At 38.7% G+C, this 17120-nt stretch overlaps 1 protein-coding gene across 10 annotated transcripts in view; it reads right to left on the reverse strand.

Annotated features, from left to right (window-relative positions):
- TNIK (TRAF2 and NCK interacting kinase) overlaps positions 1-17120 on the reverse strand; it is a 399001-nt gene that overhangs the window by 34978 nt on the left and 346903 nt on the right. For 4 of the 10 annotated variants that reach the window (XM_040480745.1, XM_040480740.1, XM_040480735.1 and 1 more), the window contains 5 exons: positions 14315-14478; positions 12183-12280; positions 11298-11321; positions 6705-6713; positions 5477-5661 (listed from right to left, as the gene is read on the reverse strand). In XM_040480745.1, the coding sequence (XP_040336679.1) occupies positions 5477-5661; positions 6705-6713; positions 11298-11321; positions 12183-12280; positions 14315-14478 (480 nt within the window). The remainder of the gene's footprint in view (positions 1-5476; positions 5662-6704; positions 6714-11297; positions 11322-12182; positions 12281-14314; positions 14479-17120) is intronic. The other 6 variants (XM_040480736.1, XM_040480743.1, XM_040480741.1 and 3 more) reach the window with 2 other exon arrangements.

Raw genomic sequence — 17120 nt, forward strand, 5'->3', positions numbered from 1 at the left:
AGGAGCCAATGGAAAGAGCTTCCAATGGTTGAAGGTAGAACAATTTAAGCAGCAAAATGAAATAGTGGATTATATTCCGAAGTACTAAATAAATATCCATGAACCTATACCGATATAAATAAATGACCGAATAAATCAATAAATGGAGAAGAGATAAATTCCTGCAGAATAATTTCAAATAAATTATGTAAATACTCTACCCTAAAGGAACATAACTCCCTACTCCTTAAGTGCAGGCTGTGTGCACTGGCTTCCTTCCAAAGAGTACAGGATGGAAGGGGGGGATTACATTACAGTAGAGAAACCTGACAAGCATTACCTCAGCCAGATGATCAAGGTCAGTGTCAACAGTCTTAAGTCACACTGGTAGTACATACCCTTGATATGAAGTGATAAAAGTCACATGTGACCTCTGTGATCTTTCTTCTCCAAATCCATAAACTTGGTCTAATCATGACAAGAACATCAGATAAATTCCAGTAGACGGGAATTCTATGATATTCCTAATCAGTATTCCTCAAAACTGCCAACTTCATTAAAAAGAAGGTAAGTCTGAGACACTGTCACAGACAACAGAAGCCTAAGCAGATATGGTAACTAAATAACTAAATGTAACAAGATGGGATCTTGATACTGAAAAAGGACTTTAGGTCCTTTTTAGGTTTTTAGGTAAGTAAAAACTAAGGAAATCTGAATAAACTTACTAAAATGTATCAATACTGGTTTATTAAGTGTAACATATATGCATACTAATGCACAATGCTTATAATAGGGATAACTGTGTGCAGGGGGTAGGAGTAACATGGGAACTTTGTACCATCTAAACTTTTTTGTGAATTTAAAACTGTTCTAAAAAAATAAAGTTATTAATAGTAAAAAAATGAAAAAAAGCGCAACGATTTAAAGAAAAAACACTAAGGCAAAAACAGCTAAAACATTTTATAGTTAAGGTAATCCTTTGTTCTAAAAATTATTTCCGAGGCACAGTCTGGGTGGGAACAATGAGTTGTCCAAATTCCTATAAAGACTATAACAAAACAAAACAAAACAAAACACTTCTACTGATTAGAAGGTAAACTATAGGAAACTTATAGTGATTAGGCCACAGTTTTAGAACAATAATTTTCTCTAATTGGATTTGTCAAAGTGTTCCTGCAGGTACTGATTTAATTCAATTCAATACACATTTATCGAACATCTGCTATATGAAAGGCTCTTGGTTTGGCATTGGGTGGTGGCTACAAAAGTTGAGGAAGACATGGCTCCTGAAACTAAAGAGATTAGCATCCAGAAGAGCTTAAAAACGTAACATGAATCCTCAAAAACAAGGCAGGATGTAAATGGGAATGCAAACTAGAGGGAGAGAGAGGTCACTCCAAGAAAAGGCACAGCACTGGAAAAGTGCAAGGCATTTATTTGCAAGAATTGATAGGTTAGTTCTGCTGGAGCATATGTTGAGGGAATCATGAGCCGCAGGGATGAAGAGGGTCATAGGGCACTAGGATACAGCATGACCAGAGCCACGCTTCTGCAACACTAATAAGACCAGAGCTTGAAAAATGGATGGAAAGGCAGAGAGGACCACAGGCGAGGAAGGGGGGCATTACAACAGCCTGGCAGGGCAATGGGGTCAGAAGCTCGGATTTCCAGTGAAAACAGAATGAAGAAAACACACGGCATGTGGCTTTCATTGTCCAGACTGCATTTTACAAGACTGTACACAGCTCAGGGACTATTCTAGCAGCAGGTAGTCATAACGGTTAAGACTGCCTCACATGTACTGTTCTGAAGCAGGTGCACGTACTTGAGGGAAGTTGCTGATACAAAAGGGTGTTTTTTCAGCTTGCTCAAGCTGATGCAAATTCACTTAACATACCTTTCCTTCCCTTCTTCCTGTTCTATACAGCTCTTATTTTTTCCTGACTATAAAAATAGTACATGCTCATCATAAAACTGGGGGTCTACATAAAATAAAACCCACTCACAATTGTATAATCCTGTGATAATCACTTTTATAATTTTAGTCTATTTCCCTCCACCCATTACTTTTCTATGCATGAAGCATCGGGAAATAGTGCAGTTGGTTAGTTAGAGAAATAATCTTAATTATGTGCACTCTTAATAGGTGCGATCTTCTACTATAAATATGAAACCAGCACTGTACATAGAAAACAGTTGTTGTTTTGAACACTAGGATCTACAGCTGCTTGTCTGAATGGCTGGACTCCATTTCTGAGAAGCTCTTTTGTATACATTTCATGGCAGTGAACTGTGTTGCAATCCCAGATATATAGGTGTATATATATGGCTCTAAAAATATATAGCACAGAATGTAAAGGCTTATCTTAACAAGATAAATCTTAACAGAAAATAAAACTTATAAGAATGTACATAAGAAGTATTCTAACTCTGAAATACCCTATTCCAAAAGACACAATTGTTTTATAATGAAAATTTTTAATAGTGTGAAGTATACAACTATCATGCTATAGCACAACAGGCTGCTTATATTTTATATTCACGAAAATGCATATATTTACCAAACTGGAATAAACACATATAGACACACCCACACACGTATATCCTGCCTTGTCTCTGATTGTAACTCATATACAAATAAATATTTTTAAATATTCTTCTTTGAATGTGCACTTCAATCTGTCTAAAATTTACCAATTCTTCAAGAGCCATGCCAACTTTTGCCTCCATTATAAGCATTCAATGATAGCCTATTTATTATTTCTGGATGATAGCAATAGATCCTCTGAATTGCTTTACCAGTGTCTAGCCTGTTCTTTTTACAAATCATTTTGCTGAAATGATTTCTCTCAAACATAGCACTGATCATGTCATTTCCCAGCTCAAGAGGCCTTCTTACCAGTTCCCAATGGCCACATGGTGAAGCACATACTTGTTGGTCTGGTTTCACTAGTCCAGACCACCGCCCAACCCTGCCCAGCACACCCTAAATTCCTACCAGAGTCAACCTTCTGTGCCTTTACTTCAATTTCCTCCTGCCTGCGATTCCCATATTACCCCATGTTCTCTTCTGTCTTGACAACAGTTATTTGTGAACATGTCTTTCTTCTGGATTGGGCTATAAACTCTATGAAGCCAGGACTTGCAATTTCAGTTCAGTGCAACTGAATATAAATCAAAGCCAGTGAAGACCACCTCTATTCCAGACATCGTGCAAGGTGTTAAGAGTAGAGAGATGAATGAGACGCAATCTTCACCCTCAGGGATCTCACAACCCAGAGAGGGAGACCATGTAATAAATAGCCTGTTTCAAGCACTACCCGAAACTGCAGGGATACACTCAAGATCCAGCGGCCACACAGCAGAAGATACAGGCTCTATCTGTGCAGGCTGGGCTGCGAGTAGGTGATTTCAAAGGGACAGGAGAGTGCCAGACAGCAGAGAGGAAGTGCATCATGGCCTATTCAAGCAATTATAGAAAGGTGGGTATTTCTGCAGTGAGGGAAGAAATGGATGTGCCATTAGTGGTAGCAGGTTGAACACTGTCAATAGCCTTGCAAAATATGACAGGGCTTAAAAACCAAACGTGACTGAACATCTCCTCCAAGGCTGTCTTTGGTCATTCTTCCAAATATTTATATTAATCTGAAGTTTCCATATATAATTTTGTTTCTCTCCAACTAGCCTACAAACTTTTAGAAGGCAGAATTTGCATCTGCACTTGCTGAATGTTTCAAAGCCCTCAGTAGGGTGTGTAACACAGAGTGGAAATTTTATCAATATTTTAAATACATAATCCACCCTCATCCTGGTTGTTGTAAGCTCAGTGTTTAAAGAGAATTCAAAACATCTGTTAGAAGAATTAACCAATGCTGAGTCAAGACAAAAACTGAAAGGACCAGCATATTTTTCAAAAATGTTTTAGAATAGTGATTTTGCCTCTAGAACAATTTTATTTGCTGTTAAAAAAGCAATTTAATGCAATTTGTTGCAAATGTCATATTTTAGCATATTTATGGTTGTCAATAACTGTGTAATCAACAGTAACCCAACAAGTACAAATTTTCAGCTGTGATAATTGGATTTGCCTCTCAGAATTGCTTGTATATAATGATTGTTAATCAATGGATGACGTTCCCTACAGACTGGCCAGCCCTGTCTCTCCAATCTCTGCTGGACAGGACAGTAACCGGTGGCCCGAAATGGCATCTTATCTACAGGGAGCGAGTGTGGTGTGATGGCCAATACTAGTAGGTGGGCTAAAGAAATGGAGGTGAATGAAGAGTGAAGTTGGAATAATCAGCGTCCCACTCTGTTAGATTTATACCAAGTCAGAGTGACAGCACCTTGTGTTTATTCGGGGGAGAAAGCAAGAAATGTATGTGAGTGTGACTGTATGAATCCGTTTGCTTAAACTGGAGCAGCAACAGGGCAAGAGGAATTCTCTCATAGGACCCTATCCAATGAGAAAAAGAAAAGTGAGCCTTTCCTTCACTTAACCAAAGAAAAGACGTAAAGGCTATAAATAATAAGGGAGATATAGGTAGGCATGCATACAGGTATAAATAGCCAAAAGAAGACTGCAAAGAAATGGACAGATGTATGTGGCAAAGTCACAGGCCACAGAGTAAAGGATCACATGAGAGAGACAGCGAAGAAGAAGAAAATCACTACAGGGATATATTTAAATCAGACACTCAGAAGGTTCCCTGCAGGATTATTTGACCCCTGATTCTTTTGCTGGGATGCTAACCCACTCTGCCACATACGTTTGTGTTCCTCACTCCTCCTCTTGTCGAGGTGATGGTGAGGAAGGAACACATGTCTATGCTGTTAAATTTTAACTCCTAAACGTCATTGCCCATAATTCCATGCTTTCAGTTCTTCTCATTTTTTATAATTTTTTTAATGTTTATTTACTTTTGAGAGAAAGAGAGAGAGAGAGAGAGAGAGAGAGAGAGAGAGAGAGAGAGAAGCAGAGCACGAGCAGGGTAAGGGCAGAGAGAGAGGGAGACACAGAATGGGAAGCAGACTCCAGGCTCTGAGCTGTCAGCACAGAGCCCGACGTGGGACTCAAACCCTCGAACTATGAGATCATGACCTGAGCTGAAGTCAGCCACTTAACAGATTGAGCCACCCAGGCACCCCTCCACTCTTTCAGTTCTAAGGGGGACAGGCAAGTGCCAACGGTCTGGTTGTCATCATTTTCCCTGGAGATGAAAGAACCAAGAAAGTGTCACCAAAGAGAGAGTCAGTCCAATGAACGTACCTAGATAAAGCATATGCAGGTACAAATGCCACTATGTGTTATTCTAAGTGACCGTGTCTGTGGAGAGAGGTACTCACAGAACTATGCTCTAATAAACACTCCAATCCCAAAAGTCAGTTGATCCTGCCAGAGACCCATAAATGATCCTATATTTAATTCCTATTTCTTGTCCTTTCATTTTGGAGACCTAGCCCTCCCCGGCCGACATTGGAAAATCAGCCCTCTTACATCAGTCTGGGTATGTCACTGACAGCCACTGTCCCGTCATGGGCCTCGCTCTCTCCATCTTCCTCCTCTTCATCACTACTTTCCGACTCCTCGCTAGAGGAGGAGTAATCAGTCACCTTCTTCAGCGGGCGGTTTGTTTCTTCAATCCGGAGTTCTCTTAATTCTTTGGCTAATGCCGTCAGATCCTACAAAAGAAAAGTTTGTTCAGCATGTAGGAATTGTAGATACAACAAAGTCACATCTCTCAGCAAGTCAGTGCTCCAGCTTAAGCAACAAGAAAAGAAAGCTCTATATAGAACGGTTACAAACATAGTTGCTGCATGGAACTCAGAAAACGATGTTTGTAGCACAGAGAAACTAGAAAAGAAAGATGAAATAAATTTAGACTTTGCTCAAAACCAATTGCTAGACTGAGACGGCTCAGTTCTGAATATACGCGTGTATATATGTGTGTGTGCGTTGTGTGTATACACATATATACAAACATTGGGTTCTCATTTTATTTTGGGAAGGTGAAGTCGGTCACCCTCAGAGTATATGAGAAAACACAGGGGATTAGCAATTGTTCCCCAGTATTTTGGGTCTCCTGCCCAAGCCACGGTCATGGCCTCTCCCCTCTTTGATTGCTACTGTACCAAAATCTAGCATCAGTCACAGAACAGAGCAATTCCCAAGGTTCCAGCTACTACAATGGCTCATTTGGTGGGTCATCATTCCCTGGAGAGCAGAGGCACCACATCAAATAATGGCCCACCCCAAAGCCTAGTGCCACTGAAATTTATAGCCACAGAGCTGAATTAATCAAGAGGAACAACAACAACAAAATCGAAAAGAAAAAAGAGAAAGGAAAAAAAAAACCAGGGAAATTCTCTTCCAGAACGATAGGTGTTTCATTTTCTTTTGTTTAAAATTACAGTCACCTGGCAGAAACCCTTATGAGGAATACCAAAGTGCATGTGCAAACACCAAAAGAGAAGAGATCGTTTTTCAGTTTTCCATGAGTATGATGCAATGTTTAGCCTTATGGATGTGATGATGTGGTATTTAATCACCAGGCACATTGCAGGCAGTGTGCTGAATCTCTGACTACCTTTTATTTCACATGCTTTCAGAGCAATGCAGAGGGAAGCAGTTCTGCAAAAGCATGGCCGCTCTAATTTGCATGGGTTAAACTGCCCATGGCACGTAGCATGCAAATGAGGAAAAAGCAATTTGATATCAGTCTTACCATTTCTCCCTATATTAGTGACCCATGTGGGAATCAGAGCATTCAGTGAGAGACAGGGGATTAGGGAGAAAGAAACTCATTGAAAGATACTAAATCCCGCAGTTTTCTTATGGCCATATTCTCTCTTTATTTCAATTCAGAAATGTATTTGTCCAATTCACCTGATGTAAGATTAGAGCAATGTAGATGATCTAAATGATCCCTGATAATCTATCCTAATTGGTCAGAAGAAAAACTGAGATAAATGTGTATCGTTAAATTATAAATATAATTTTATTTTGAGGAGATAACAAATCATCATGTTTCTTTACTGTCACCTGTATATTAGGCATTACTATGTTGGTTAAATGCTTCAGGTGTTTTATTTGGTGTAGAATTTAGGAAGGTCAAGGTGCTAAGTGAAGGTCCAGGGTCATTTCTTTCTCATTTCATAATAAAGTCAAAGGAAAGCACAACTTTTAAATTTGTTCTGAAGTCACTTGAATTGAAGCACTTGGAAAAGGGTAGTTTCTGAAAATTCAAATTGTGCATTTTCCACCCAAACATGCTTGCTGGGCTTTTACACACATGCACACACGCATGGCCTCAATCTCAGTGGATATATTTACCCCATCTGTGAAAGTGAAAATAGAATTCTATTAAAAAGACTCAAAGGTGTTTAAATATAACGTATACCATTAAAGAAGAAAATTACCACATAGACAGAATTTTATGCAAATCTACTTGTTTCTTTGGCAATGGGCCAAAACAGGAAAAGCCAATATTCAGATTTCAGCTTATACTCTTCATTTCCTCTTGACATTGCCAATGTTTACCTTTATCAATTGAGAAGAAAGTGAAGGGTAATGCAATACTTGAGCACAGTGGGAAATATAGTTTGGATATTTGTTAAAGCTATGAACAGAAAAGGTATTACAATCTTCCAAACCAGTAAAATAGTAACAAAATTTATTTTCTCTTTTGTCTTCTATATTTTAGGAGCATGTTAGGTCTCATCAAAGAATATAAGGCATTTAAAATGTTACTTATCATTAAAAAAAGCATTTTATTATAATTTAAAGAGAGAATATGGTTTAAAATAATTTATTTCTAATGTCAATAATTCTGAGTAAAATATAATAATATTAGCTATGATTTATTTAAATTTATAATACGTTTTCCCCGTGGATTCATTTTCCTTATCTTTGACATTTCATGACAAGATAAAAGAGATTTTTAAAAAGTCAAAACTATTTAGAAATATTTAGCTTGTCCAAAGCCCATTGAATTAAAGAAACTCTCATTTGTAAAAATGACCTAAATTTTTCTAAACACTGTATCTAGGAAAAGTTTAAAGTTCTGACCTGCTTTACAACTTCACTTTTAATTAGAATTTTTTTTTTGTTTCTTCATTATTAAAAAGTTATCTTTCTTGAAACACTGGAAGTAATTGCAAATTCCTTTTAAGTTTACTTGGTAACAGCTTGGGCGGTGAGACGTATATGAGACTCCCGAGGTAACAATAATGAGTAACTCGAAGGTAATACCCCAGTCAAAGAAAATTAATCTTCCATTGCCAATAGTCTACATGCTTAGCTGCAGTTTTGTTCCTTATCCATCCACTCTGGAAAAATTTACAATAGCAAAGTTGTAGAAAATAGACACAATCTAAAATTGACACCATTGGGTTCAGATCCATTTTCATACATTTTATTTTCTGACAATACCAATTTTCTCCATATAATGAGTTTTTGTGGTAATTTATTGCTTGGCTGTCTCAAGCCTGAAGCTAAAAAAAATTTCAAAAAAGAGAAAAAAAAGTGCTATTTAGTATGGAAATATTTGAGAAATGCACACCTAAAAAAGAAATACGGCAAAATGGTAAGATTTTTTTGACTATGGAGTAAATGTGAAGATAGGAGACTCTTTCTTACCCAAAGGCTTGTTTGATGTAACACTTTTTAGAATTAACTTGATCCATATTTTTTCATTAAAAAAACTCTTATTTAATCTGACAATTATGTAGACTTTACCTCAAAAGGTGCTCTTTTGGGTCTCTTTTTAGAAACAATGTAGTTTATTCAGACTTTAGTTCAATTTTTTGAATTATTAAAATAAAGGTTAAAAGTTTTTAGGCTGGTCTTTTTTTTTACATATGAAAATAATTTATCTCCTTTTTAGGAAATCTTAAGAAGTGACATTGGGGAAGTTACTTAACTCCAGCATCCTCATCTGAGAAAAAAAGCTTTTAGATCACTAGCTACTGTTCAAGTTTTGTCCTGTCTATGGGTGTGCGATGGGATTTTTCAGATTCTTACACAATAACAAAAATATAGTGCTAAAGCCAGTATTTGCTTATGTATCAATCTTCATGTCATATGTTTAACTGCTAGAGTGAAAAGAATATTTTCAATGATTGTATTAAATAATCACAGACTATATTGCACAATCTTATATCCCATTAGAAAGGAATGCTAAATTAACGGACACTCCTTGAGACTGATTTTCATGAAAAATCAAACTGTTAAATTCACAATAATAAGCAACATGTTTTCCAAGAGTTTTGAAACTTCTCATTTCAATCCTGGGTTATCTAAATGGCAAATCAGTCACAATGGAAGGAAGCCATATGGAACCCTGTGACTGAAGATGGGAGAAAGGTTTAATTCAAGGTTTCTCAGCTGTGGCACTATTGATGTTTGGGGCCAGATCCTTCTCTACTCTGGGTGGCTCTCTTGGCATGGTAGGATGTATAACAGCATCTTTCTGCTCTACCCACAGGCTACCAGTAGCACTGCCCCCCACTTCCAAGTTGTGATGAACAAAACCACCCCAAACTTTGCCAAATATCTCCTAAGGGGAAAGAAGGGGATGGAAGGAAAAGGAGGGGTGGAATCGTCCCTGGGGGAGAACTACTGAGTTAGGCAGAACCAAGTAATCCTGTATTTTTAGTGGTTTGGATCAGTGATATTCAAGGCATAGGGTTAACAGAATCACCTGGAGGATATTTTCCAATCACACATGGTCCGAGGTTTTGGTGTGCCACTTACATCACCTCAATTACTTATACTTCTGTTGCTATCTCTCATCTGTGTCCAGGGTATGAGAGTAAAGCAAAATAAATAAAGCAATTTTTAAAAAGCCGAAAATATCCTGGGTTAACCAGATGAAATCCATTTTCCTCAGGACAACCACCTTCAAGCTGAAATCTTGTGAGATTTCCCTCGAGTTGCGCACACACACAACTCTTTTTCTGGCAGCCATAGCACCAGACTATTGCTTTCTGTCTTCAACCACGTGGGAAAAAACTGATAAAAGGTGTAATAATTGCTGTCCTTCTGACTATGATGAGGGAAAGTTCAGGGCTGTGGTACAAAGCAATGAAAAACGTTCCTCATTTTGCTCTCTTATAAATGCCGTCCACACACTGTAGACACATAGAGTCTCATTCTTTTATGAGCAGTAATCTTTTACCTAAGAAATAAAATTCTAAACCACTCTGAATGGTAAGGCAGTCCTAATTCTGAAAAAGAGAGGCTCTTTGGTAAAGGTGAGAAGCATAGGATCCGGCTTCTCCCACCTGCCAAAATGGCACCATGCCGCGGGCTCAAACTAGCATGAGGACTGCCTCTTGGCTTTCTCAAAATGGTCTCGCACACGTGATCTTGAGTGATCCTAATCAATCTTACATCCGAGGCAGAGCAGGTGCCTTCATCCCCATCTTACACATGAAGAAACTGTGGCCCAGAGAGGTTAGGAAACTGGTCCTGGCCAGTTATTTACTCGGGGGAGCTAGAATTTGAATGCAGCTTGCTGATTCCAAAGCCAGCGCTTTTTCCATGTCGTTTCACAAAAATAGTGCTCAGCAGAGCTACAGCCTTAAAGCCATAATAGTAGTCTTCAGATTCCATGCACTCAGGACTCTTTGCAAGGCCTGTCTCTGAAAACAAACAACAGCACAACTCCACTGTGCTGTATTCATGCAGGTCTGACAAACAGCAGGAAGGCAGTCATCCTTCTTAGCAAGCTACCTAAGATTGACAAAGCCATATATTTTTCTAATGGAAAAACGTCTCCGCAGATAAGGAAATAAAGTCACTTAACTCGCCAGGATTCATTAACTAAAGTTGATGTTGCTGCCGATGCTGTAGTTAATGTCCCACAAAATTAATCTAACAATACCCAGTAACTCCTTGTTCACAAATCACACATTATAAATTTGGAGTGCTTTAGAATGATGTCTCTTTCTCTGTTAGTAAAACCGCCATCCCCTTGCGAGGCTGGTGAGCACAGGTTAAGAGCTCGTGCGTTGCTATTGGAAGATGCTGGAATGAAAAACTGCCAATAACAAAGCACTAATGTTTATCTTTAGCTAGATTGGAACATTGGAAAAGTGACATTTTGGCTTCGAAGGAAGGTCTCTGGAGCTTTACCCGAGTGTCTGAGGGCCTCAGGCTGGCTGCCATTGAAGGGGCTTGCCTTCCAGCAGACCACCCCAGAGGAGTGAGCTTTAAATCTGTGATCCAACAGGCCACTTTTCTGAATGTCAACATCAGGAAATCACCTGTATATTTACATCTTGTGACAGCATGACCAAGAAAAGGTAATACTAACCTCATCTATAGCTTTCTTATAGCTCTGAAAAAGGAGGAACCCAATCCAGAAGAATCCACAGGAGGGGGAAAAAGCCAGAAGAAAGAGAGCAGGTTAGACACAAAATGGGAATTGTTAGTACACAACTGATAAATGCAATAGCAGAAAGGGCGTCAACCCCAAATGGGGCAAATTCCCTTCATTATTACTCTCACTATGCTTCCTTACTTAAATATGTAAAAACCAGAGTAAACCAAAAAGCCTTCGCATTCATTTCATAGAAAAGGTTCTCAGAAATTTTAAGTAAAGTATGTGGATGGATAATAACTCATCCCAAGTTAATTTCCAACTTTCACATATCAGCCTCCATGCTCTTGTTTCTTTTGCTAAAACTATCTGGGGTCTGTCATGTCACAGCAGTGAAGCTAGATTTCAAGTTGTCAGGCCCATGGTCAAACCACGCTTATCATGTTTTGGTCCAGAAAAATAGAGTCCTAAAGGCATGAAAAACAGCATAAATTACATTAATTCATATGGAAAATAATATGGGGAGAGGGCAGAGTAGACAACAGAGACCCAAAGAAAGTGCCCACATCCCTTCAACTGCTAGCTTGAACATCTTTTTGCCAAAGCTGCTGAATAGAAATTATGTGATGATAGGAGTTATTTCCCCACCTTTTTTATTCTCTAAAGTAGTGCTAATGATTGGCAGAAAGCCTAATGGCAGATAGGCAATCTGAGATCTGTCCGGTTCTTTCCTAATCAGGTATTACTTTCTTCTGGATACTTCTGGCATCCATTCTTCTTCTTAATCTCATTAAGTTTTGTTTCATAGTCATGGGTGTATCCCCAACTGCTGTGTCCTGTGGCTTTTCTGGTAATTTAAAAGAGTTCAAAAGCACTCACAGCTGGTCGACTAGGTCGGGTAATGTCCCTGGATTCTTCTGGCTTCACCTTGGAAGGCTCATGGGGGAGCACAGGTGATCCTTCCGACTTACTGTTGGCTGGGCAGAAAGACAGGGATCAAGAAAAATAATGACCATCAAAAGTGTTGACTCAAGTTCTAGAGTTCTGGGGTGAGTCATCCTTCGGGATTACTCGGGATACATCATTCATTTAGGCAAATCCTCAAACACATCCATGAAAAAATTGTTAGTATTCAGGCAAACGCACTTAGGCTTGTTAACCTGAAGTCACTAATAATAGTGAGAAAAACTAGCACGTACCAGCACCACCACCATTTACTGAGTGCTAAATGTGTGTCAGGCTTAATGCTAAAAGCCTTCTATGTCAACTGTCTCATCGAATTCTTGCTGCAACCCAATGTATGGCCCTCTTTTCCCATTTCACTGTTCAAAACAGACTTAGAGAGATGGCATACTAGCCTAAGGTCATGCTGAAATTATGGGCAGAGTTGGTATTCTGTCTGGCTTACCCAAGTCCTATTCTCGGTAGTACACTAGACCAGCTTCTGTGTTAGCATTCTACGGTTGGTTTCTTCTTGTACCACTTACCCGTCACAGTAGGTTATTTTGAGGGAGTGTTGTGGGAAAAAATAGAAACCCATTTTATGTGATGAAATGGTTTTTAAATGGGGGGCAGGGGTTGTCTGGGTCCTTTAAGGAAGAAAGAATGAGGTGGGGACAGGAAGGAGAGTATTGGTGACAAAGGGGAAGAGCCCCAGAATGGAGGATGGGGGAGGTCCACCAACAGCTACGGAGTGAAGAGTATCTCTCAGATTTGTTTCTAGGTACAGAAAAAACAATCTGGCATCAGAGAGATTCTTTTACTGTAAAGTGGTCTTTCATGGGCAGAAACACATCAGGGATACAACAGTGTTTTTAACCCAGAGGAACTAGGGGCCAAAGGAAAGAAGATAAGAATTAAACCCAAACCGGATCAGAGAATTACAATGATACGCATAACTTTAGTTTTCTTTAGTTTTCTCTAAGGATATTAAGATGCTTGTGAATAGAAAAAAGATAAATGAATGGCACTTTTCTCAATTAAGTAAATTTATATTTGAAGTAAAGCAACAGAAGTACACATAGCTATGTGCTGCACCACTGAGGTCTGAAGAATGCATATGGAGGCAGCCATATCCCGGTCCAGAGAAATGAGCACTGCACGCCAGATTTCAACCTTTCCAAAATGGAAATACAGTGACTCTACTTATTTAAAACCTTAAAAAGCTAATACGTGGCAACCTATGATTGTGGCGAATGAAGAGGCTAAGAAAAAGGGCTGGTGGTTTTTCTCAGAGCACAGTAATTTGTTAATATTTATCAAATTGCACTTAAAAAAGTTCTGGTGTTTATTACTTGGAAGCAAAATTATCTTCTGAAGGTTATTCAGAAAGAGTAAATTTTGATTAGCTAGAAGCAATGTGTTGTCATGTGTAATTAGCTGGACATGCTAATGTTTTTCACAAGCTTCCTCATTAATGAAAACTAAACAGTGATAAATGACTTGAATAAATGGTCAGAGAGGCTCATTTTTTATCCCTCTTTGGTAGGAATAACTAGAAGAGTGAAATATACTTTCTAAGTCAAAGAGTTTATTTTTTCTTTAAAATGTGTATGTGTTCTACGTTAGTCTTTACCGAATCCCACTTTGAGAGATCCTTAGTATCGTGAAATATATTCACACACAAAGGGAAGACTGGCATAATGGGAAGAGGATACTTGGGGGTACATGAAACTCTAAACAGACAACAAATGGAAATGGGAATTCAGGTGACTCAAAAGTAATTATATTTTCAAATAAGACCAATAGTCTATGATCATCCCAGAAAACAACGTGATCTGCAATTAGAAAAGATTTACTTCACACTGTGACGTCACACATGTATATGACTGGGGATGGCGGTTCACTCATGTAAGGAGACTGAGGCTCCGGGAAGTCAGGACTCTGTGGCATCACACAGCGGTGGCCATGCCAGGAGCAGGAATCACAAAAGTCAGGAAGTAAATGGATTCCATGCCCCCCCGGCTCTCTCCTCCAGGCAATGTTGTTGGGAAAGGTGGGGGAAGGTTTACCTCGAACTCTGGTTCGCTCGCTGGACCCCGCTTGTGATCCAGGCTGAGAGCCTCCTTGGGAGCTGGGCTGGGAGCTGGGGGTGCTGGAGCTGGAGGAACTGCCGCTGCTGGTCCTCTGCAAGGGGCTCTCCAAGACAGGCTCCGTTCTCCGGAGGTCAGGATTGCTGTGTGGAAGGCAGAACACGGTGACTACACCCTGGACACCTTGCCATCCACAGACACAGTACAGTCCAGTCCCACCCCCGGTGCAAAGGAGCAAAGAGAGCACATGTGTGACACTGCACAGAAGGGGTCAATGGAAATGACAGTCATGTCGTCCTCTGTGGAGCTCCCAGCCAGATACTGCTGGATGAGATGAACTCTTGACCCAGCTCCTGGATCATTACACTAAAGTATTAGCTCTGAAATGGTGCTCGTCAAAGGAGGCTTTCTTTGAAACCCTTATTCCTGTGTTCATTGTAAAAAAAACAAAAAAACAAAAAAACAAAAAACCTTGAAAAATATTAAAAGATAAAAGAAGGAAGCAACACATTCAATCTCTGACCCAAGAGACATCCAACTACATTTTACTATTTGGTAGAGTATCTTCTAGACTTTTGTATATACAGAAGCATGCTGTATGTTTGGTTTTGCAGCTTTTTTCCACCCTCCCTTAGCACTGCTTTGGGAGCAGCTTCTTATGCTTACAAAAATAATAATGGCTGCATAATAATCCAGTATATGGAAGAATTAGTTTAACTATTCCTCTACTGCTGGATATTAAGCTACTTCCAATACATTGCCGTGACACACGACATTGAAATAAGTATCTCCAGGCACCTGCACATCCCAGTCACATCTCTTTCCTGGAACTGGGATTGTTGGGTGGAAGGATATGAACAGGGATGAGTGTGTTGCATATGAGTTTGTATGTGGGTGTGTAATGTTATTACTGGTTTTTGCTGAAGTGTATGAAACGGACCATCTTACTGAATTCTTACCACGCTTTAGGATGAGCAGTTTGCTACTTTGTAAAAAAAAAAAATCTATCTTGTTGTTGTAATGTTGTTTTAAAACATTACTCTTGAGGTAGAATAATTCTTATTCACATTCATTTGACATTTATAATTCTTCTGTGAATTGCTTAATCAAGTTCTCTGCTTACGTAGTTAGTGGTATATTTGCATTTTAAATTTCTTTCAGGAAGTCTTTATATACTTTGGCTATTATCAAAAGGAGGTGCGTTTTAAAATAATTATTGGGCGCTAATTCAAGAATAAATACTTTCATAAAATCTTATTATTATTCACCTTTATATGTAAACTGCCCCCAAAATAGTGGTATTTATTTGCTCACTCAGTTGGTCTATACCAAGCACTGGGTCAGGCATTTGAGATATGGTAATGAACAAGACACAGTCTTGTCATCTGCCGGTTTAGCCGGACGCACACAGCCAATTTCCCCCATGCTTCGCCTGCAGTGAGCACAGGGCAGCATGGGAGCATGGACAGAGCCACGTAAGCCACTTTTGGTGATCATAGAAGCTGTCCTAAGAGAGTGGTGGGAAACAGCTGCTGAGGTTTCTATGATTTTGTTATAAAAATAAGCAGCATCCTCAAAGTTTCCACAAAGCTCTTCCTTTTTAAATTATACCTTAGAGGCCTTTTCATTTATATAATTCTGGGCCTAAATTAGTGCATGGATAATTTAGTGAAACCAGCAACTCAAAGCTCAAATCCACTGCCATCCACCTGCCGAGGGCCCCTACATGTTTCCAATGTCTTCCGTTCTCCAAACAGAACTGCACACCTCAGTGTGATCACAGACTATGATTTTAATGCAATAATTCATGTTAAAATGCAATTTTAAGTCTTCATTTTGCTCCCCTCATTTCAAGACTGTCAAGTGCACACTAAACTGTGTGGGGTGTCCCATGTTTCATGTATAAAAATGGAAATAATATGGTCTCTTCCCTTGAGACGCTTGCATTTTAGTGTACCAAAAATCTGGCCACAGAATGACATCATTATAGCAGCAACTGGACCAAATAATTTCTGTTTTGAAAACTTAAGAACTTTGTTTTTGGTGATGTATCTTCCAAAAACATTTGATCAAGTGAGAAAATGTTTTAAATATTGGGTTATTGTAAGACATGGCTGGTGGCTCTGGAAAACATATGTGAAAATAAATATGTCCTCATAACTTAGTAATTTTTATCACATAAATATAGAATTTATGACAATATTTATCTTAAGGTTTTATGGTAAAGGAGTTGCTAAGTCAACCCAACAGTATGATCGACTGAAGCAGAAGTGATTATCAAGTTTAAGGAAAATGTTTAAATTCTCAATATTTTTATAGGACTCCTTTGCATAGTAATTATTTTTGTGAAAACTGCTAGCTCTTAATTGGCTAAAATAGATTTGGATCCATACTGGAACTAGCCCTGATTTGGAGAATACCTAAAATGATAAATGTATAATACTTATGCAGTATCCTACCTTTTGAATTTTCCTTAAAGAAACAATCTTATCTCCTTTTATTCCCAATAATAAATTATTTCCCCTGGTCTTGTTTGATTACACAGTGATGGTCAGGAATTATTTATACATAATTAATAAAGTCCAAAGTTTTTTTTTTTTCTTTTTTCTAAAAATTGCATTGCTAGCCAACTGTATCACTGATTAAAGGTAATGGACATGCTAAGGCTTCTTGGTAGTTGCTTTCGTTTTGTAGAATGGTAATGTAGTGTTCTTTGTATTTAAAAATAAAAACAGTTATTGTGAGAAGGGTAGCTGTGAGCTCTGAGATATTTTTCTCTGGTGAC

Source organism: Herpailurus yagouaroundi, unplaced genomic scaffold (genome assembly GCF_014898765.1).
Source record: "Herpailurus yagouaroundi ecotype Mexico unplaced genomic scaffold, PumYag 159, whole genome shotgun sequence".
Lineage (NCBI taxonomy): Eukaryota > Metazoa > Chordata > Mammalia > Carnivora > Felidae > Herpailurus > Herpailurus yagouaroundi.